The 23,618-nt window shown below is 40.6% G+C and overlaps 1 protein-coding gene across 5 annotated transcripts in view; it reads right to left on the bottom strand.

The window, feature by feature from the left end:
• Window positions 1-23,618, bottom strand: part of LOC124615364 — a 200,560-nt gene that overhangs the window by 19,761 nt on the left and 157,181 nt on the right. For 4 of the 5 annotated variants that reach the window (XM_047143180.1, XM_047143181.1, XM_047143182.1 and 1 more), the window contains 2 exons: window positions 2,321-3,700; window positions 560-820 (listed from right to left, as the gene is read on the bottom strand). In XM_047143180.1, the coding sequence (XP_046999136.1) occupies window positions 560-820; window positions 2,321-3,643 (1,584 nt within the window). In that variant the 5' untranslated portion in view covers window positions 3,644-3,700. Of the gene's footprint in view, window positions 1-559; window positions 821-2,320; window positions 3,701-5,544; window positions 5,806-23,618 lie in introns of those variants that run through there. The other variant, XM_047143183.1, reaches the window with a different exon arrangement.

The following is a 23,618-nucleotide window of genomic DNA, read 5'->3' as shown; positions in this document are numbered from 1 at the left end:
AGCTAGCAGCTGAGGTAGCAGAGCTATTTCACAACTGTGGAGATGACAGAAGATGTGACCAAACTCGAGCTTGGATCGGGTGTTATCGTAGCTGTCCTGTAAACAACTAGCTGCCACTCACTTTGTTATTTTAATCAAAGTACAAATTACCAAAAATGGGAGGGGGTCCAATATGTAACATTTACCTACTAGGTCAGCCATTCTATCTCCCTGTAATTCAACTCCTTGTATTTGAAGGAGAAAGAAAACTGCAAAAAGAAGGCAACAGTGGAAAAAAGTAAAGTTTCTGATGAGAATTCATTAACACAGGCAAAGTCTATGTGAAGAGAGGAGTTAACGAAATGGACAGATGATGTTGCAATGCTCCCCTACCAAACTACTGTAACGATGGTATACTAACAAACAACAATGTTTCTTGCTGAGTGAAATGATCTGTTGCCTACAATGAATTTATGAACAATGATCTTGATAGTATAAAAATGTTTCCACAGCTGTAGCCTTACATGAGTGATGATAAAGTTTTGGTGACGTTGTACCCTAATAAAAATAACAATCTCACCTGCAAGAAATAGTAACTGTCGAGATCAAGCTCTGACTCAGAAATATCACTGGGTTCATCATCAGTATCGGAGTCATCACTGGATGAACCATGAGGACGAGAGCTAGGAATGCCCCCTGCTGCTGTACCAGATGCTAGCCTCTCATTGCGAAGCTGTATTAGCATCTGACGATGATGTCTTCGTTGCTCAACAGCATGCTCCAACAGTGAGAACTGTTGCACATGGGCATGCTGTGGTGCCATACCCAAAGTGGATCCTCCCTGTAATGAGTAACCATCAATAATGTTTATGTGCCATAATATGTCATTTTGTAGGGCTACAAATTTGTAAGTCGTACCTTCACAAGCTTAGAACTACACACAAGAATGCAAGAGAAATGCCACACAACAGTATAAACAACATTTTCAGAAAAAATTTTAGTTATTTTAAATGGCATACATGGTTTCTCCAATCACTAAAGACACAACTGCAATTAATTAAGGATAGCAGTCTCAGCAGAAGTAAAACATACCTGCAATAAGCAAATTAATTAGTTATATGTAAGAAACTGTCCAATTGCTGGTGCATATATTGACAACTGTATCATTGCAGACCCTACACATATGGCAAGAATTTATAACAACACTCCATATTAATTTCACCAGCATTCTCTTATGCAATGTACCAGAGATAAGCCTTGTGGCATTCAATGGCAATCACTTAAAGAATGGGAAATTATCTCACAGTTTTAACAGTAGGAAACTACAGTACCTCAATGCAAGCTGCAAAATGAACAGAAAAGTCAGAAGCACAGACATATAGACTAAAGCGCACTTGAGATGTATCAGGCTCTTCTGCTATGTGCTACTGTTGGCAATTTTTTTCAAAAATATGAATTGGGTTATAGTATTCAGTAGTCAATGTGAAACTGAGTCCACTTTCTTTTGGCAGAATATGTGAACTGATTTGTTTGTGATAGAGAGAGAGGAAAGAAAATTGTATGTGCTAACTGACCGTCTGACATGTAGTTTAGATCAAAGCCGAGGTTGAATCAGAATGCCTGAATTTGATTATAAGTTGGAAAAGCCAACAAACTTAAATGGACAAAAAATAACTTGTGCTGACTGACTGACTCGTAGCAAAGCCCCCAGGCCTAGGTTTGGACGGAACGCAATACTTTGGCTGAGAGTTGGTGAATACAATAAAACAACACGAAAGCCATCATAATGTGTTGTGCTGTACAGTCTGATACACACATTCATCACTGCAATCACCTGTTGATATGCCTTAATTCCAATTTTTTTCCAAAAATTCCAACAATGTTGGTAAATTCTGATCTAGCATAACAAAATACCAACTAAATTTATTTACAGACCATAGGAAAATACAAACAGGTATTCAGATTAACTAACTACTATTGACTCACTATTTGTTGCATTTACTTCCCATCACTCGCAGCACCACCCAACAGAAAAGCTGTAATATACTGTTTGACATGTTAGGTTAAAGTTGTGAATGGAGAACAGGCATAGGGAATAGATAATGAGCAGCACAAAGTTTATTAATCTCGACTTCCAAAACCAGATCAATGGCCACATCTTTATACTTAAAACAAGCTAGACCTGGCCATCCATAGGATATCTACGCAGTATCTCAACAATTCACATTTCTCTGTATGTCACTGTATACATTTCTTGCCAAATAAAAATACAGAAGCACTTAAAACCCTACTTCTTACACTAGACAGCAATATTTATAAGGAAACGTCTGAAGGCATTTACCTGTGATGGAACACATGTGAAGCCCTGTGCACGTGGAAAGTAGTAGACTGTAACTTTATCAAAGCTGATTGACTTTCTTTTCTTTGGTGCTGGGCCTTCCGAGTCATCAAAGTCATGGCGGCGTTTCAGGTTGCTTCTTCTCTGTATACAATTACTTGAACTTTCTGCAGCATCAAGAATAAGACCAATGTCTGTCTCTACAGAAGACTGACTTGAAGCACTTTCTGTGGAGCATTTGCCACCCATCTCTGTTTCTGATGCAGATGAAGTAAAATCAAAATAACTGGATGATGCACAACTTGAAGACTGTGGCTCAGTTTTTGAAGAATCAACTGATGTTTCACCACCAGACTGCTGTACAGAATATGAAGCTTCACTTTCAACAGAACAGTTTGCCGAATCTTCAGTGAGCACATCTGGCTCTTGACTGCTTGCAACTGTTTTTATGTCACCAGCCTGTTTTTCAAGATTATTAGAAGATATTTCAAGCTCATCTGGAAGCCTACCTAAAAAGGAAGCAACAGAAATCCTGTCTTTTTCTCCATGCAAGACAGAAGTCTCTTGGCTGTCTACGTTTCCAGCTACTAGAGTGGAATGATCACTGCACTGAACTCTCTCTTCTGTAAGTTCTGACCCCAACCCAGAGTCATTTGAACGATCGGACCTATCATTTGTCTCCAGAAGGGTTTCTTCTTGCCTGACTAAATAACTTACACTAAGTGGTTCCTCAAGTGTCCTATCTGTCTCACATTCCACTTTCAAACATTTATTCGAATCATTACAACTTAAGGTTACAACTGTTTCAGTACTATTCATTTTACTGTCACTATGCTGCTCATCAGCAACTGTTACAATGCTCTCTCTTGCCACTGCACTATCGCAAAACATATCATCACCAAAAATTTCCTTTGAAATATCATCAGATTTTAATTTCAATCGTGTTAACTTGACAGTTGGATTCATTTTACTGTTAGTCTTCTCTTGAGAAGCCAGGTTATTACTTCCCTCCACTAAGTTTTCATCACAGTTCAAGTCACACAACACACTCTCACAAATTCTTTGGGTCACATCATCATTATCGACCACATTAGGATGTTTGCATTCAAATTCTTTAGCAATTTTTTTGAAAAAACAGTTCAGATTCTTTACTGGCACTTTATTGCCGCATTCTCCTTTAAGAGTTTCATCCTCTTTTAGAAATAATATTGCGGTATTCCTTGAAATTTCACACAATGTAGCACATGCATGCAGCCTGCTTGCTGATGTTATCTTGTTGCTTAATAAACTTCTCTGGCTGACACCATCATCACTGGCATTCATCATGCATGCCAGCCACAGTCAGTGCTGTCCATCATGAAGTGCAGCATGGTGAGGCCACAGCTGTAAATAAAATCATCTTGTTAGTTGTTTGTTGGTTCACAAAATTCAAATGTGGGCATTTATATACAATTTTATTTCTACTGGAGATATAGTGCTTTTGAGCAATGAATATGATATAATACAAGACACGTTGGCATTTTACCTCTATCAGACCAATGTGAATAGTTTTAAAAGGGGACACAAAGGCAACTTTTTAAATGCACAGGTAATGTAGTAGACTCCAGTTTTAGTGAAACTTATTTGTCTATGATATAAGCCACTTTAAGAACGACCTACACGAGGCGGAATGGGATCTTCAGATCACCGCTTCAGAAAAGAGATTCCTTCGCTACAAAGGTAATGAATAAAAGAACCAGGGAAGATAAAAAAAACTGAATTAAGAGATCCATAGCTCTATAAATGATATCTATTTCCTTCAAATCTTCTTTTGCAGCTGTGTTTATGGTCATAAAAACCTGCAAATGTTTTGTAAAGTGTGAAGTACACTACTTTCATACAACAAAGCACTCCGGATGTCTAAAACATGATAAACTTTATCTACGTGATTAACATTCAACAACAATGTTTTGATATCTCATAAGTTACATCATCATAAAGCCAGCAAACATTATGCAACATAAGAAGAGTTACTAAAGTGAATTCTGGGATGGTTCCATTAGTAAGGCCATGGCCCTATTCTCAGCTAATCCTACCCTACTTCATATATGTCTATATATGTAGATATATAACACTGCAGTTTGTCTGGCGTGTGCGACAGTACTGTGCTGAATGGTCTAAGGATGCGTAAATAAATAAAACAAACGTTCTTATATCTCCGTAATGACAAGTCTTTGTTTAATAGATCTTCATCAGTCAAGCACATGTTGCATAACTGCATCAACAATGGAAAATAAATGAAACTTTAGAGAATCAATGCCAAGTGTGTGTGTGTGTGTGTGTGTGTGTGTGTGTGTGTGTGTGTACATACTGTTTTGAAAGTGAAAATAATTAGCTAATTAGCATACCATTTTCAGTATATGTTATCACTTTTCAAGGCCAACTACACAGTTATTGATGCAACTTATATTTTTAACTATATCTGTTAGTTCTGTATGCCACAAAAAAATTCTGACAGTGTTCACTGCAGTACAGCAGTTTTGTGTGTTTTCAACTGTGATGTACATCATCTGCATCAATGGTGTGACAGTGAAACATGCTAGATATTCCAGTAAATACACATAATTTATACTTTAAAACCTGAGTTCAGTTTTTAAAACATAAACGATACCAGAATCAATGTACAAGATAAATCAAAATTACACCAAAAGATACGTTGACTAAATTATACTGCAAAAAATATGCTGACACTAGATACATAATGATATACGTCTTAATACTTTAAATCATTTAGTCTAACAAGGATTAGTATCTGGTGTATGCTATACAATTATTATTATTATTAATTGTAAGCAAGGTGTCAGATACAGAAGAAATGGCACTAAATAACTTTCAAAACACAATCACCATATGATGCATTAATTGTTCCATCACACTTGAATTAATTTAAAAGAAAGGAAGAAAGAACTACCTAGTACACCCCTTTTACGATTTTCGAAACTTACTTCCTCCCTTTATACTCGCCCTTTTTAATATACAATGACTATTCGTAAAAGGAACGAATATGAGGAAAATATAACCCACTATAAACTACAAACTGTTGGATCAATTCATCTCGAGAATACAGGAGGGGAGGGCCGGAAGCATGCTAGCTACAATATACGTTTAAGACAGATTACTTGCCGAAAATTTATATGTGAATGCTTTATTGGCCTACTATCATTATTCCACACGTTTACCATGCTTACCTCTGATACTAATAATGACCTGTATTTTCTGAACTTCTCCATTCTGCTTCAAAACATCTCCTTCGACAGCGCGAAATCAAAGCAACCGCCACTTACATCGAGACCAATAACTTTTAGTTTTGGTAAGACTCGTACGTAGCACCAGTGACAGCACTGCAAACGTAATGACAACTAGCCAACCTAAGTTACGCCTTCAAACCATATAAACAACTTCCCACCTCTGCTTGACATTGTACTAACGCTGAACATCGCTGTCACTGAATTGCAGTATTATCTATGGTATCAACCCTGGGCAGCGAAATCGATACAGCATGGGTTTCTCATCTCTGACTGCTGTGTGAAAGGAAATGGATGTGTATCTCCACCAATATTATTAGAAAAAGGCAATAAAGACGTAAAATAAGCGGGAACATATTCGAAAAATCTGCTCTCCCGACCATATCATAACTCATCGCAAGGCGAAGTACTTTATTCGTCTCGGTGCGTAAAAATTCATGTCCGTATATATTATAGAAACAAATATTTCATATCTGTTACTTCCTTGCACGAGTACAGCAATTTCTGTTAGAGTTCAATTTATAAGGTATGGTGTTAGTGCTGTTCAAGCACTGAATATTACACTACATAGGGTCGTGTATCACGTCTATCAGCATTAGATCCGATTCACACTTTACGTCAACGGACCGCCACGCCAAGTCACTGTCACGACAGAATGTATTGATGCTGGACGTCACGTTTGTTCGCCCATTTCCAAACGGTGAAAGTGGGGATAAGAGATAGCCTACCATACGTGATGCAAAAAGTTGGGGTATAATATCGGAAATAAGGAACTAACAATGATAACATTTATTAATGGTCAATTAAAACTTCCTAACGTCTGTTCTTCATCAGTTTTTTGTGGTTAAGTACTGAGAAGTGAAACATTATTTAGAAATATCGACATTTAACAGCGGAAATGTATATTGTACATAAAAATAAATAGAGACTGTTTACCTTATCCATTATGTTTTCCCCCTTATGTAGCTAATAACATAGGTGCTATGCACGATAATGCCGACTTCACAGCAGTTTCTAATCGAATGAAGAAAGTGTTGGTGAAATTAATTGAAGATTATGTTGCAGAGGGTTCTGTCTTATGTAGCTAATAACATCATAAAAACTATTTTTCTCTTTCATTAAGATGATGTTTTTGCTTAAAATATTATTTAATGAAGGTTGTTTTATCAACTAATGTTACTTATACACAGAATGTGTGTCTAATCTGTTCTGTTCTTGTAGAATTAAATCATTTTTCGCTTTCAGACATCTAACCTACCTAAGGAAGAATATTCACTGGAGTAAATATCGAAGTCATCGTTAAACATCTGGAACTTCCCACAAAAGCAAGCCAAATAATAAAATGAAGACTATAAAGAAACAAAGGCTGAAAACCACTACTAACAGGAATGAGCACAGCTAAAGAGGTTAACTTCTGACATCACAAGAAGATGACACAATCAAATCATTCTTCTTGAGAAACCTTGATGGTGATGTGATTTGACGTGACGTGACGGTCTGCTGACAGCTTGTGAGAATGCCACCATTTGAAATGCAATGTGATATATTATTACACGGCGTGACATGGTGTGGCAAGTATGAATTTGACTTTAGTTGTCAATAAGAAGTAGCAAAGCAAGTTCAGCTATAATCTAATATCAGTAACACTGTAATTTTAATGATAATTAGTGTGACAGCAAACACACCTTGGTAGCATAGCAGTTGACCTTTTATGTCACTCTGGTGTCCAGAAAAAATAATCCTACAGTAAAAGAGAGATAAAAGGGTAATAATTTTTGCTTCGATGCACATGAAGTTTTTCTATTAATGAGGTTCTCCAAGTCGTTATATGGTTGAGAATGCGGATCAAGTTATTCCTTCTTGAACCAAATATGGCTTCATTAAGATACATTTCGTGCAATTTTTTACTGTCTAAATATTAGCATTTTCTTCTGACTTTGTATAATGCATAGGACAAGATGTACAGACAGTAGTTTTATTAGAGTATCAGAAAGCCACTTGAGACAACTGAGAGAGCTGCATCATAGAAACCAAGAAAGTAATAGCGACAAACAAATGCTAAATGCAATTACTTGGACTAGAAACACAGGGAAGAGAGAAGTATTACATGTCTATGTCTACATCTATACTCTGCAAATCACCGTTAAGTGCATGGCATTGGGCTCAAAAGTAAAAGACAAAGCCAACTGGCATTAACTATGCTACATGATGTCCGTAATTTTTTTCAGCAGAAAATCATGAAGTGAAATATTTTCAGAGTTAAATAAGACAAATGGTTTTTATTATAAATCAGACATGATATAATAAGAATGATAACCAAAAAATCAAAGACACACGTTTCTTATTTTATTTATTTGGTACATGGCAAAAAAGTACCACACAGCCAATTTGTATTATAAATACACATTACAAATATGATCTTAAACATTCATTTTCAGTGCACAGAAAATCTTACAGTAGATCTATGATGGCTTTTCTTAGGATAAACATACATAAGTACATTCTGACATACATTATGAACAAATATTAAGAACAACGTTATTAACAATAATAACACTCACTACAAGATCATTTTTGACAATACTCACATTCTTGTTTTTTTCATTACAAGATCATTTTTGACAATACTCACATTCTTGTTTTTTTTTTTACTTAACTATTGAGATCATTGAGATTTTTTTCTCTATTTGATACGGATTAATGTCTAGTTAAAGGCTTTGTAAACAAATCTGCCAACTGTATATCAAAAAAGCGATAACTTCGATCTTTTGTTTTCAATATGTAGGTAATGGTATTTAATGTCTATGTCTTTGACATATTTGAGATAGTTTATATTTTTAATCAACTAAACAGCATTCTGATTATCAACTCCATTGAGTCATTACTTTTTATAACTGAAAATCAAGTTCATTGAGAAAATTAAATAACCAAACAGTGTCAGTAGCACCATATGATGCTCCTATCTATTTGGGCTCTCGTTACGCATTTCTGCCGACTTGAACACCATGAGACAGATCCAGCTGCTAAAAAGCTCACATAGCCTGCTGCCGACCAACAAGTCTCGCAGTCACCAGCAGAGTCGCCATCAGAGTAGACCGCATATGTCCATTAGCTTTGTACCTTATGGTCATGTTATTGGTCCCCTGCAGATACTTCATAAGCCGTTTAATAGTATGCTAATGTTCAAGATCTACTCACCATCCTCATGGTGAACATTGTGTTTGGCCACATGACAGTTGATGCAGACATTAAGCTACCAACAGCATGGCAAAAGGGACTGTTGTCCACCCTCCTTTACTATGTGCTGGTTTTCAAGAGATTGTCCACTGCATAATATGGTTCCATGTTCCAAAGGAGTGGAATTTGAATAATCTGTGCTGAACTTCTGAAGTAGACAAATGATGTATTCTTTCCAGCTTCTGTAAATCTTTTCTGCAGAATGGTTATCTTCCATTTCCATCCCACAGAAGTATTTGTCATTGAGCACAGTAATTTCAAATGTTGATGCCAGTGTTATCATAATGTTTTCCAATATTTTTGGAGACTTGCAAATGAACAAGCCATTATCTACATAATGTGTCAGGTATACGTTCAGGTCATATGTTAAATCTTAGAAAACATACTTGCCCATGTCCAGTTTCTCAGATCCAAACACCATCAAATTTTGATTCCAAGAGGGTAGTGATCCTATTAGTCTGTACAGAATCATATTCAGCTTGCAAACTATATTTGAATCCTCTAAAAAAAACAACTTTTCACTGCTCCATAGAAACTACTTCTTTCAAGTCTCAACTGAGGAATGCAGTCTTCACATCAAACAGCCTGATTTCTGCATCACATGAAGTGGCTATGGCTATTAGAAATCTGAATTGTATCGAACCACAGGAGACAAAGTCTCTTCATAATCAATGCCTTCTCACTGTGAGTAGCCTTCTGCATATAATTTAAGTATACGGCAGTCAGATTTTTCCCCTCAGAGCTACACATCACATGATGGACACATTTATAGACAACTGCCTTGCGATTGCATTGTAATACTACCAGGTTCCAAAGCTAGTTCTTCTTCAGAGAGCCATTTCCTTTCCCAACGCTTACTTCCACTTTCATGACTCTCACACCATAGCTTTATCAAAAGTTTGAGGTTCAAAGATAATGGCAGAACAGGCTATATCTTTATTCCAAAACTGAGCAGGTGCTGAAATTAGACTGACCATCAGATTCATTCTTTAATTTTCTTTGACTGGTTCACCATCATCATCCTCTCCAGATACCTCTTCAATGCCTTCTGTAGCACAGTCCCCTAGCATATTTTTATTCCATAACCACCAATTTCCTTTCATTAAAATAGACATTGCAGGAGATTGTTATTTTCTTAGATTCAGGATTGTAGAGGCGATAATTTGTACTCTATCCATCGTAACCAATGATGACCAGTTTACTACCCCCCTATGATATAAGCTGATCAGGAACATGTACATATGCTGCTGATCCGAACTTCCTCATGTGTTTTCCAAACTGTTTTTCATTTTGTTGTTGTTGTGGTCTTCAGTCCTGAGACTGGTTTGATGCAGCTCTCCATGCTACTCTATCCTGTGCAAGCTTCTTCATCTCCCAGTACCTACTGCAACCTACATCCTTCTGAATCTGCTTAGTGTATTCATCTCTTGGTCTCCCCCTATGATTTTTACCCTCCACGCTGCCCTCCAATACTAAATTGGTGATCCCTTGATGCCTCAGAACATGTCCTACCAACCAATCCCTTCTTCTGGTCAAGTTGTGCCACAAACTTCTCTTCTCCCCAATCCTATTCAATACTTCCTCATTAGTTATGTGATCTACCCATCTAATCTTCAGCATTCTTCTGTAGCACCACATTTCAAAAGCTTCTATTCTCTTCTTGTCCAAGCTTTCATACAATGTGATATTATCGTTATTTTTACTTGATTTATGATAGATTCAGCACAATTTACTGCCTATACCACAATTTGTGAGGCAAATCGGTACTGAATAACATAGCACATATATACTCAATAACAGAAACATTTTCTCTCTCAATTCGGCCACTTTGTTGGAGTGTATAAGGACTTTTTTCCTCATGTTTTATTCCATTTTGTTTGAAATAATCTTAAAATTGTTTATTTATGAATTTAGTCTCATTGCCACTTCTCAGAACTCTGATTTTGTTTCCAGTTTGTCTATAAACCAATCTCTGAAATTTCAAAAACACAGGGAAAATATCACATTTAATTTTAAGAAAAAACACAAATCTGTGTAAAAGTTGATCATCGTTGATAATTCTGTACAAATTTCCCAAGAGACTGTTTTCTCATCCATCCACTCACATCTGAGTGAATAAATCGCCAGAAACTTATTATCTTGTTTCCAAATTCGAATTAAACGATTTTCTCTTAATTTTGCCAAACCGACATGATTCACAATGAACATCATCATCTTTCTTCATTTTCAAACCAGAAACGAACTGAATTCACATCAGCCATATTCTTCAGGTATTTGAAGTGACCAAGTCTCCCCAAGAGAGATTACTGTGGAAGTCAACAAAGCAGGGTTTAACTGTACCAGATCTGGACAATTAAACATCATTTGATAACACTGACTGTTCATCTTAATTCCCACTGCAGCTAGACCTGAATTGTGAATTTTCATTATCTTCATACAATGAAGGCTTTCATGACTGGATATCATAGTTTTTGATGAGTCCTCTGGGCTGTATGGCTATGGACAAAGAAACTTTTCAGTTCCTAACATTAAGTTTTCTGAAACCAAAATTTTATCTAATATAACAAAGCGTTAACCACATGAAACTGAATGATATATGGATAGTGGGTCTGCAGTCACGATGGATAAGTTTTCATCCTTGATAGGCGACAGTCTATAGTTAAGTTTCATCTCTGACGAAGATAATCTCTGCTGTTCACTTGTAAACCCGACGTTGCTCACATGACACATTATTTATGTCGCCCTTCAACGTCTTCCCCGTCAGTTGGCAGGACCCAGCATCACCAAAAGCATTTCCAAATATGTCCAGCATGGCTCTGGATGAAACACCATGAACCGAAAAGTTTATTCCACCATGGCCATACAATCCAGAAGACTCATCAGCAACTATTCCATTCTCTTCTTGTCAAAAATGATTTATATATCTCTTTTGTGACTGCTCCCACCAACAATAAATTTTTCCATGGCTTACAAATGTGTAGCATGTTTTCCACAATGTAAGGCTGCGACAGTATGTCAGCGGATCCAACATCTTCTGTTTTCACAATCTAGCTTTCTCCAATTTAAACATAGGAGTCATCAGATTAACTTGGTTTAAAAGTATTAAAATGATATTTGTGTGACATATGTTATCAACTAACCAAATATTTTCGCCACCTGGAGCAGAAACATTCGCTTGTTCTTCATTCAAATACTGGTGCTCAGAATAATCCTTGTGTTGAGCCCTCGCTAAAAGTTTTCTGCACTCAGATTTAAAATGTTCCCTTTTGTGAGAATAATAAACTTCAACATCTTTTCTACTGACATGTTAGACAAGCGGTTATTCTTTGAATTAACAATGTTTGTCTTGTTAACGCTAAAATAAGTTGCTGCAATAGCTATTATCTTCATCACATTCAAAAGTATTTGTTCCTCTTTAAATAATCTTAGAGTCAAATTATCGAACATTTGTGATTGTAAGCAAGCAGTCCAAAAAAATTTAAATTTCGCCGGCAGACTTCTCAAAATTTTAACCATTTTGTCAACTTCCTTAACAGGTTTACCAATGTCAGTTAATGCTTGAACCAAAGACTCAACTTGTTTGACGTGTTGTGCGATTGCGTAAGTTGGCGACATTCTATAATTAAAAAAAAAACGTCTGCTTCAAGTGCATCTCATTAATTGCATATTGTACACTTCATAACACACTCCAACTGCTCAAACTCCATCGCAGTAGATAGAATCAGTGTCGCATTGCACTTAAGTCGTCCCAAGTTATTTGACAACCACCAACCTCATTTGCCTTGGTTGCATGCTCTCCATGATACCAAGAATTTTTTCGGCATGAAAAAAATTTGTAACTGACATTTCCATAACCGAAAATTCCTTTCGTCAATTTTTTGGATACTGCAACTATTCAGTTTATCACCTTCAACGTTTTCCCTTATGGCGAAAAGCAGCAGCACTTAATACACCCAGGAACGTTATCGAACATGATTGTTTTTGTGGTCTGGGTGTAATGGCGTAGGGCGGATCGAACTCCAGATTTTTGAACTCAGTTCTCTCACCAGTCAACATTATAGTGACAGTGTACTCCGTCCCCATATGCATCTTTTCAGGGCGCATTGGGCCCTGACTTCATTTTTATGGATGACAGCATCGAACAGAGCAGATTGAAGATCTTTTGGAATGAGAGGATATTTGGCAAATTGACTGATCTGCCCGTTTCCCTGAATTATACCCCACCACGCACATGTGGGATGCGTTGGAGAGATGTACTGCAGCAAGTCCACATGCTGCAACGATCATCCAGCAATTCTCAGCCGTGTTGTTGGAGGAATGGAATGCACCGCAAGAACTCTTATCAACCTTGCTTCCAGCGCGGGAGCACGCTTCACGGCGTGCATTGCCATCCATGGTGATTACATATCCTATTAAGAACAATGTTCCGTCGTTCATAGTGTCCACGAGACCATCATGAATCACAATGACTTCAGTGCGATTAATGCCTTATTTAAAGTGACATTTCTGCTTGTCTCATCGTGTGTTTCTTTCAGTTACCTTCTGTTCTATACTGTAGCAGTTCTTTTAAGTGTTGTCCAAGTTGCAGAGAGCTATATTAATTCCACTGACTCTTCAAGTATAAGTTATTTTCGTCTTTAATTTTTGCACTCCAGTGTATATATGTACGCGATTGTCTATAATTTCGTTTAGTACGATTTGAAAGATTGAAATAAGATCTTAACTGATTAACACAACTGCCCTTTACTAGAAACCAAGCATGTCACAGTAACAACGATGACACAAAAAAAACAAAGAGACATGTTTTACAACGTCTCAGAATGAACATACACAATGACTATGCTGAACGAATATTAAAAACAAGTTTATTGGCAATAATAACATTCAATATAACACGTTCATTTTTGACAGTACTATGTATCAGAGTCTTCTACAAAGTAGCGTGCTCTTTAAGCAACAGTGCAGCTGCAGCGGTGGGTTCCATGTGATATATGAAGGGCAGACAGTGTGGTTCAAATTCGACGAATGTACTACGACTGGTGCGCAGTCAGTTAGATCAACCTGTTTGGAACACGTTCTATGCTTGTGCATGACAATTTTTCTGCAGACTGAGAAACTCTTTTGTAGGGATCGACACTGATCGTATTAGATTCCATTGAGCGCATTTCAGTTTGCCCTATTCGTTTAGGAGATACCAAAATCTTATTGATGGCAGTGCTCAAGTTGACACGTAAAGAGTTTGCTACAGCGGTACACTGTTGTGTGCTAAAAGAAAAAAAAGTACACAGTCAACGAGTTCAGACATGAAACTGCGCTGAAGTACTCTTACATAATGTTACATTTTGTCCTATATGAAGAGACAATGCGTCGGGTGTACCTCTAAAAAGAGCAAAATGACCTTCGCTATCCGTGATGCATATAGATGATTTATTAAGTAACTTCAGTAGCTGCAAGGAATCGTTCACAATCGACGCTGTTACCTAATTCCCTCATTAGGGAAAGTATTGAGCGAACAGTACAATATAATTAGAATTGTGTGTGGCATACGCACATTATACACTGCCTGACAAAAAAAGTGAAGCATCCGGAAGACATGGTCGAGTGTCATTGTATCGATTAAACCTCGGTTACATGATAAATCGCACAAATCTGAAACCTACAAGCAGAACTCTTGCAGGTGCAACAAATCCACTAAGAGACAACCTCCACTATCCTTCCCTGTCACCTGCTACAACATTTCTGTGCAGTACGGGATCCTTACCAGTATTGACAGAGGCCACGGAAACGTTCAAAGAAAGGCAGCTCGTTTTGTATTAGCGCGACATATAGGAATGTGTGTCATGGGTATGATATGCGAGTTCTGGCGGCAGTCATTAACACAAAGACGTTCTTCGTTGAGGCGAGTTGTTTTCACGTAATTTACGTATCCAACTTTCTCCCCCAAATGCGAAAATATTTTGTTGATGCCCAATCACATAGGGAGCGTAATAAAGTAAGAGAAATCATAGGTCGCACGGAAAGATTTAAGTGTTCATTTTTTTCTCACTCGCTGTTCGAGAGTGGAGCGGTAGAGAAACAGTGTGACGGTGGATCAATTAACGTTCCTTCAGGCACTGTGTGAACTGAGGAGTAGTGATGTAGATGCAGATCCAGATGTCACTTTAACTTCCCACACATGCACACCATTGGCTTGCAAATCTCTGTGACAGGTAGAACAGCCATGAGATTGCATTAAAGTTGTTCTTTTTTAGTGTTCTCACCAAATCTAGTAGAGTGAATAAGGGGGCGTGAACAGCGACAGATGTTGAATGATCTCTGTCAAGAATGCGGACATGTGAGACAGTTATCAGCATCCGACAGAATTTAGAAGGCAGGTCGAACCGCGCTACATCCAGATTTGTGGGGCATTCAGATGTGACAGTGGCCCGATGTTGGAGTGCATGAGAACGCGAGGGCAGCACTTCATTCAGATTTTGTTTGTCAGTTAGGCTTTGACTTCGCTTACATCTCTGATGATGGTGTTGCTTTTATAGCATCTTTGTAAAACGACTATTAAATCAAGGCGCACCTTTCACCGTCCCTGAAAACCTTGCTTGGCTCATAAATGTCTAAGGAGTATTGAACAATTCTTTTGAATTTTATGTATTTGTGCTCCACATCATCATCCTCCAAACTGAATATGTGATGTTGACTACTCAGATACTCTGAAATTCGGATCACGTCATGCCTGTTAAGGAAAAATGTCTTCCTACCTTCCTTACTGTTTCTTGAACACCCGAAGTCAATTATGCTAACACAGCCTTAAGATCACTATTGCCCTCCTGTAGTTAACTGATTCGAAAAGTTAATTGCCTAAGACAAGACTTTAGAATAATTCGACACGAGTACCTGTCCCTGACACAAGGCTTGACCAGATGACTCTTCCACTCTATAGCTGCAAATAGGAATAATCCCGTAACGTAATAGCACGATTTGGAAACGTGATGTTCTAAGTTCTCAGCCACTACAGCTTCAGATGCAAGTGATCTAGGAAAGTATTCAATCACCATGTCTGACCCAACTTTGAAGCCAACTTCACCCAAATTACTCAACATTCGTAGCCTATAATAACGTCACTAGATATTAGTGAATTCTTTACGGCAGTAAGTACGTGCCACTACATTTACAATATAAACTGATGAAGCAAAACATTATGACTACCTGCTTCGAACTGCAATACAGCAGAGATCTAACAAGTCCTTAGTAGGTTTCTGCAGATAAGTGACACCAAATGTCACCGCACATGCAGTTCCGTAAATTATGGGACAGCGGTTTGTAGGTGCAGAGCTGACAGCATCCCAGGTGTGTTCCACCGAGATCAGGTCAGGCGAATTTGGTGGCCAATACACCAACATGAGATTACTATCAACACTGCTCAAATCACTGCCGCATGAGTCTGGACTTGTAACAAAGGATCGTTATCCTGCTGGAATATGCTATTGCTGTTGGAGAAGACATCGAGCCTGAACGGATACAGGTGGCACGCAGACCGTAGTGCCTTCGACTACTACCACAGGTCGAATGGGAGGTGACGTGAATGTTCCCCGTAGTATAATGCTTTCACCATTGGCCTGCGTCCGTGGCGCGCAGCACGCTTAGAGCGCTCGCCTGGATGACGGCATATCCGGAGACAACCACCGACCTAGGGCAGGCCTGGCCAAAATGCGCTCCGCGAGCGTGAGCACTGCGGCCGTGCTCCGAGTGCAGCGGCGCGTTGGAGGAGCAGGAAAAGGCTGCAGCCTATCAGAGCAGGGCAGTCGGCTTGGCACAGTTTGCTAACAGTACCAGCTGTGGTACATTAGATTTATGTCTTGCATTAGGAATACCACGGGGTCTAAGCATTTCTCCCAAACAAGAAAAAGTGGAGAAGCCACATCAGTCAATGCTGAATAGGAATTGCTTTGCTTTTCGTACGGTTTGAGGGCCATGCATGTGCTTAACGGGTCATCGCACTATCATGAGATGGAAAACCATCCACTGGAACATCATTACAACACCAGCCACAAAGATGATATGATGCATTTGTCTTCTGACGAACGAGAGTGAGTGCTGGCTGAGCTTAAGTTGTCCATTAGGGAAAAAATGGACTTAAGGATATATAGAACAGTGACGAAATCTTTCGTGGCCGACATCGCCAATTATTCGAATTCATTAAGACTTTTTTATTTGGGGGGGGGGGGGGGGGTTAGGGTGCGAGCGTAAAAAACCGTTTCGAGATCTAATACAGAAAGGAAGAAAAAACTAATCAAAAACGTCAAGACGTTACGGAAGAGTGTCTAAAAGACGTCGACAAGACACCGGAGTCACCAAGTAGAAATCAAATCTCTTGTCATATTACTGCTTTTTAAAAAACTTAAAATGCGAGCCACGGCTCGCAATTCACCCGCTAAAATGTCCGCCAAGGAGGGCGGCAGCCCAACCCTGAGACGTAAGTGGCTAAAATAGGGGCAGAGGACCAGGAAATGTCGACTGTTACTGGCTGGCTACAGAAAGGACAGCTGGGTGCAGGGTCGCCACTCAACAAGTGGCGGTGACTAAGGCGGCAGTGCCCTATTCGCAACCGAGCTAACATTACTTCCTCACGGCGAGACGGCCGGGAGGAAGTCGACCAGGCTGTTGGGAGAAGTCCGACTTCTCTGAGTTTGTTCCCATGAAGGGAGTACCAATGGTCATGCCAAAGTGACGTGATACGCCAATAGGGAAAAGTACATATATCTTGCGAGGGAACAGTAAGAGGCGGACCGACCGAGATGGACTGCGGCCTTCGCTGCTGCATCGGCAGCGTCATTCCCAGGCACACCAACGTGGTCAGGAACCCACATCAACATCACTTGGGCTCCCCACCCAGGAACACATGGAGGCAGTCATGGATCCGTCGATCGATGGGGTGGACTGAATCTTGATCATCTAGACTCTGAAGGGTACCGAGGGAGTCAGAGCAGAGCAGATCACACAGCGAGTGAGCTGGTGCCTCCGGACGTAGTGAACATCCTAATAGAGGGCAAAATGCTCTGCGGTAAAAACTGTGCACTGGTCGAGAAGCCGGTATCGAAACTTATCATACCCGACGACAAAAGCACAGCCAACACCGTGGGCGAACTTGGAACCATCAGTGTACAAAAATATGCTGTCAGCAAGTTGTGAGCGAAGTTCGAGAAATTTGCAGCGACAGATCAGCTCGGGAAATGAATCCTTCGGGAACGAGCTGAGGTCAAAATGAACACAAACCTGTGCCTGAAGCCAAGGTGGTGTTTTTTTTTTTTTTTTTTTTTTTTTTGTGGTTTTAGGGCGCACAACTTCAATGGTCATTAGCGCCCTGACTACTCTAAGAATGCACCTCGAGCCAGCCAAGGTGGTGAAGGGCTCTCGCCCATTCGGAAGGTGGCAGGAAGTGTGTGAACTGCAGCTGCTGAAGCAGGTGACGCAAGCAGACGCCGGGAGGCCGCAGAGAAGAAACGTACATCTCGTACTGGCGGTCAATAATCATTAACTCTTTTAATGCGAGGGGAGAATCATTTGGTAACGGATACGGTGGACAAGGCTGATGCTATCAAACAAAAATTAATCCTATGGAAACATCAGCTTCAAGTCCATTACATGGAATATTTACTAAAACTCAGGGCAATCTTTTGTGGACCAGACAATAATTCAATCATTTCGTCATGAGTTACGTGCGAGATTCCGAGACTTTGCACTCTGATGACTGATTTCGATTTATTTGTCAGACGATTCTCGAGTTTAGCTGCTGGCGTACCTCATCAGTACCTCGAGCTGATAAACGTACAATGTAGCATCTGACTGAATGAGCTATTTGTCCAATACAGGTATTTACAAGACTCTCATGAAAAGTTACCCCAAGAACAAAATCCTCGACTGCGCAGACAATCCGTTAAAACGGTTCCCGCGTAGACCGTATGGCCAGCTTGCCGGCAAGTTCATTGCCTGGGTTACTGACGTGTCCTGTGGTCCACACAAGCACCACTGAACGACGGGACCGGGCCAGGGCATAGACGGACACCTGGATGGACGCTGCCAAAGGATGGCGAGGGTAGCACTGGTCGATAGCTTGTAGGCTGCTCAAGGAGTCAGTACACGGAAGAAACGATTCCCCAGGGCATGAACGGATATACTGAAGTGCACGAGAGATGGCCACCAGCTCTGCAGTGAATACAGTGCAGCCATCGGGCAAGGAATGCTGTTCATAATGGTCTCTGTGGACGTAGGCGAAGCCAACATGACAATCAGCGATCGAGCCGTTGGTGTAAACCACTTCAGAGCTCGGAACGCGTCAAGAATCGAGAGTTTTCCAAGGAATTCCAACGGCACACAAGGTATCGCAGCTTTCGCCACCGGTGCCCCAATGTCGTTGCTGTTTAGAGCAGTTACCTGAGAACTGTCAACAGTGACTAACGCATATTCTAGTCGTTTGCTGACAGCGGGCAATTCTGCGTGCGTCCGCACACAACAAGCACGCTGCTTATCCATTTCGTACAACGTAAAACCGCATCAAATCGCAACAATGCAGTAAGGAATAACTGAAAAAGAAAAAAAACAAAAAAAAGCAGACAGACCTCTGCAACAGATAAAATTACCCATCTGTGGTGCTACTCAAGTTGCGATGTACACCTAAATATAAACAAGAAAAACAACAAAATATCTAGAGCAAAAGTCTGCTCTACAAAGCAAACCCAAAATAAATAGCACTACTCAAACGGCTAAATAAATCGTTGCTGTTAACTCTAAAGTCTAGTATGGTGTGATCTGTCGATGTCGCAATCAGAGGCCTCTAATCGTCGTGATAGGAAGCAAAGAGGGCCTCCACATGTTCCTGTACCTACACAGCTAGTTTGTTTGTTCAAACAGCATCAACTAACATTGATGGAGGGCCGTGTCGAACATGTTACCGATCAGCCATATGATGTTGTTGTGGCCTTCAGTCCAGAGACTGGTTTGATGCAGCTCCCCATGCTACTCTATCCTGTGCATGCCTCTTCATCTCAGAATAACTACTGTAACCTAATGTCTTCTGAATCTGCTTAGTATATTCATCTCTTGGTCTCCCTCTACGATTTTTACACTACACGCTTACCTCCAATACTAAATTGGTTATCCCTTGACGCCTCAGAATGTGTCCTACCAACCTATCTCTTCTTCTAGTCAAGTTCTCCCCAATTCTACTCAGTGCCGCCTCATTAGTTAAGTGATCTACCCACGTAATCTTCATCATTCTTCTGTAGCACCACATTTCGACAGTTTGTATTCTCTTCCTGTCTAAACTATTTATCGTCCATGATTCATTTCCATACACGGCTACATTCCATACAAATACTTTGAGAAAAGACTCCCTGACACTTAAATCTATACGTGCTGTTTACAAATTTCTCTTCTTCAGGAAAGCTTTCCTTGCCATAGCCAGTCTACATTTTACATCCTCTCTACTTCTACCATCATCAGTTACTTTGCTTCCCAAATAGCAAAACTCATCTCTTACTTTAAGGGTCTCACTTCCTAATCAAATTCCTGCAGCATTATCACCTGATCTAATTCCACTACTCTCGTTTTGCTTTTGTTGATGTTCATCTTATATCCTCCTTTCAAGACATTGTCCATTCCGTTCAGCTGCTCTTCCAGGACCTTTGCTGTTTCTGGCTGAATTACAGTGTCATCGGCAAACCTGGTAGTTTTTATTTCTTTTCCATGAATTGTAATTCCCACTCCAAATTTTTCTTTTGTTCACTTTACTGCTTGCTCGGTATACAGTTTGAATGACATCGGTGATGTCTACAGCCCTGTCTCATTCCCTTCTCTATGCTGCTTCCCTTTCATGCTCTTAGACTCTAATAACTACCATTTAGTTTCCGTACAAATTGTAAATAGCCTTTCCCTCCCTGTATTTTACCCTTCCCACTTTTAGAATTTGAAAGAGAGTATTCCAGTCAACATTGTCAAAAGCTTTCTGTAAGTCTACAAATGCTAGAGAGGTAGGTTTGCCTTTCCTTAACCTATCTTCTAACGTAAGTCGTAAGGTCAGTACTGCCTCGCGTGTTCCTAAATTTCTACGGAATACAAACTGATCTTCCTCGTGGTCGGCTTCTACCAGTTTTTCCATTCGTCTGGAAAGAATTCGTGTTAGTATTTTGCAGCCGTGAGTTATTAAGCTTATAGTTCGATAATTTTCACGCCTGGAATTGGAATTATTATATTCTTCTTGAAGTCTGAGGGTATTTCGCCTGTCTCCTACACGTTGCACACCAGATGACAGAGTTTTGTCAGGACTGGCTCTCCCAAGGCTGTCGGTAGTTCTAATGGAATGTTGTTTACTACCGGGGCTTTGTTTCGACTTAGGTCTTTCAGTGCTCTTTCAAATTCTTCACGCAATATTATATCGCCCATTTCATCTTCATCTACGCCCTCTCCCATTTTCATTATACTGCGCTCAAGTACATCGCCCTTGTTGATATATTATTCCACCTTTCTGCTTTCCCTTCTTTGCTTGGGGCTGGTTTGCCATCTGAGTTCTTGATATTCGTACCGGTGGTTCTCTTTACTCCAATGGTCTTTTTAATATTCCTGTAGGTAGTATCTATCTTACCTCTTCTACCACGTGCCTTCCTCTTTTATTCCTTATCCCCAGTTCATATTCACCTACTACTTTTCCTTCTTTTCCTTTTCGTACTATCTTCCTGTAGATAGTATCTATCTTCCTGTAGATAGTATCTATCTTACCTCTTCTACCACGCGGCTTCCTCTTTTGTTCCTTATCCCCAGTTCATATTCACCTACTACTTTTCCTTCTTTTCCTTTTCGTACTATCTAATTCCAGTCCTCCATGACTATTAAATCTTCGTCTCCCTTAACTATCTGAATAATTTCTTTTATCGCAACATACATTTCTTCAATCTCTTCATCATCTGCGGAGCAAGTTGGCATACGAACTTGTACTACTGTGGTAGGCGTGGACTCCGTGTCTATCTTGGCTACAATAATGCGTTCACTACGCTGGTCGTAGTAGCTTATACGAATTCCTATCTTTTTAGTCATTATTAAACCTACGCATGCATTACCCTTATTTGATTCTGTATTTATAATCCTGTATTCTCCTGACCAGAAGTCTTGTTCCTCCTGCCATCGAACTTCACTAATTCCCACTATATCTAACTTTAACCAATCCATTTCCCTTTTTAAATCTTCTAACTTATCGGCCCGATTAAGGGATCTGAAATTCCACGCTCCTATCCGTAGAACGCCAGTTTTGTTTCTGCTGATAATGACGTCCTCCCGAGTAGTCCCTGCCTGGAGATCCCAATGGGGGACTATTTTACCTCCGGGATATTTTACCCAAGAGGACGTCATCATCATTTAACGATACAGTAAAGCTGCATGCCATCGGGAAAAATTACGGCTGTAGTTCCCCCTTCCTTTCAGCCGTTGGCAGTAGCAGCACAGCAAGGCAGCTTTGGTCGATGTTACAAGGCCAGATCAGTCATTCATCCCGACTGTTGCCCCTGCAACTACTGAAAAGGCTGCTGCCCCTCTTCAGGAACCACATGTTTGTCTGTCCTCCGTTGTGGTTGCACCTACGGGACGGCTATCCGTATCGCTGAGGCATGCAAGCCTCCCCACCAGTGGCAAGGTCCATCGTTCAGAGCATATACACTCCTGGAAATTGAAATAAGAACACCGTGAATTCATTGTCCCAGGAAGGGGAAACTTTATTGACACATTCCTGGGGTCAGATACATCACATGATCACACTGACAGAACCACAGGCACATAGACACAGGCAACAGAGCATGCACAATGTCGGCACTAGTACAGTGTATATCCACCTTTCGCAGCAATGCAGGCTGCTATTCTCCCATGGAGACGATCGTAGAGATGCTGGATGTAGTCCTGTGGAACGGCTTGCCATGCCATTTCCACCTGGCGCCTCAGTTGGACCAGCGTTCGTGCTGGACGTGCAGACCGCGTGAGACGACGCTTCATCCAGTCCCAAACATGCTCAATGGGGGACAGATCCGGAGATCTTGCTGGCCACGGTAGTTGACTTACACCTTCTAGAGCACGTTGGGTGGCACGGGATACATGCGGACGTGCATTGTCCTGTTGGAACAGCAAGTTCCCTTGCCGGTCTAGGAATGGTAGAACGATGGGTTCGATGACGGTTTGGATGTACCGTGCACTATTCAGTGTCCCCTCGACGATCACCAGTGGTGTACGGTCAGTGTAGGAGATCGCTCCCCACACCATGATGCCGGGTGTTGGCCCTGTGTGCCTCGGTCGTATGCAGTCCTGATTGTGGCGCTCACCTGCACGGCGCCAAACACGCATACGACCATCATTGGCACCAAGGCAGAAGCGACTCTCATCGCTGAAGACGACACGTCTCCATTCGTCCCTCCATTCACGCCTGTCGCGACACCACTGGAGGCGGGCTGCACGATGTTGGGGCGTGAGCGGAAGACGGCCTAACGGTGTGCGGGACCGTAGCCCAGCTTCATGGAGACGGTTGCGAATGGTCCTCGCCGATACCCCAGGAGCAACAGTGTCCCTAATTTGCTGGGAAGTGGCGGTGCGGTCCCCTACGGCACTGCGTAGCATCGATGTACTGTGGAGACCTCACGCCCCACGTGTTGAGCAATTCGGCGGTACGTCCACCCGGCCTCCCGCATGCCCACTATACGCCCTCGCTCAAAGTCCGTCAACTGCACATACGGTTCACGTCCACGCTGTCGCGGCAT

The sequence above is a fragment of the Schistocerca americana genome, chromosome 5 (genome assembly GCF_021461395.2).
Source record: "Schistocerca americana isolate TAMUIC-IGC-003095 chromosome 5, iqSchAmer2.1, whole genome shotgun sequence".
NCBI lineage: Eukaryota > Metazoa > Arthropoda > Insecta > Orthoptera > Acrididae > Schistocerca > Schistocerca americana.
The sequence above is the reverse complement of the archived record's forward strand: the minus strand, read 5'-3'. Positions and strand labels throughout refer to the sequence as shown.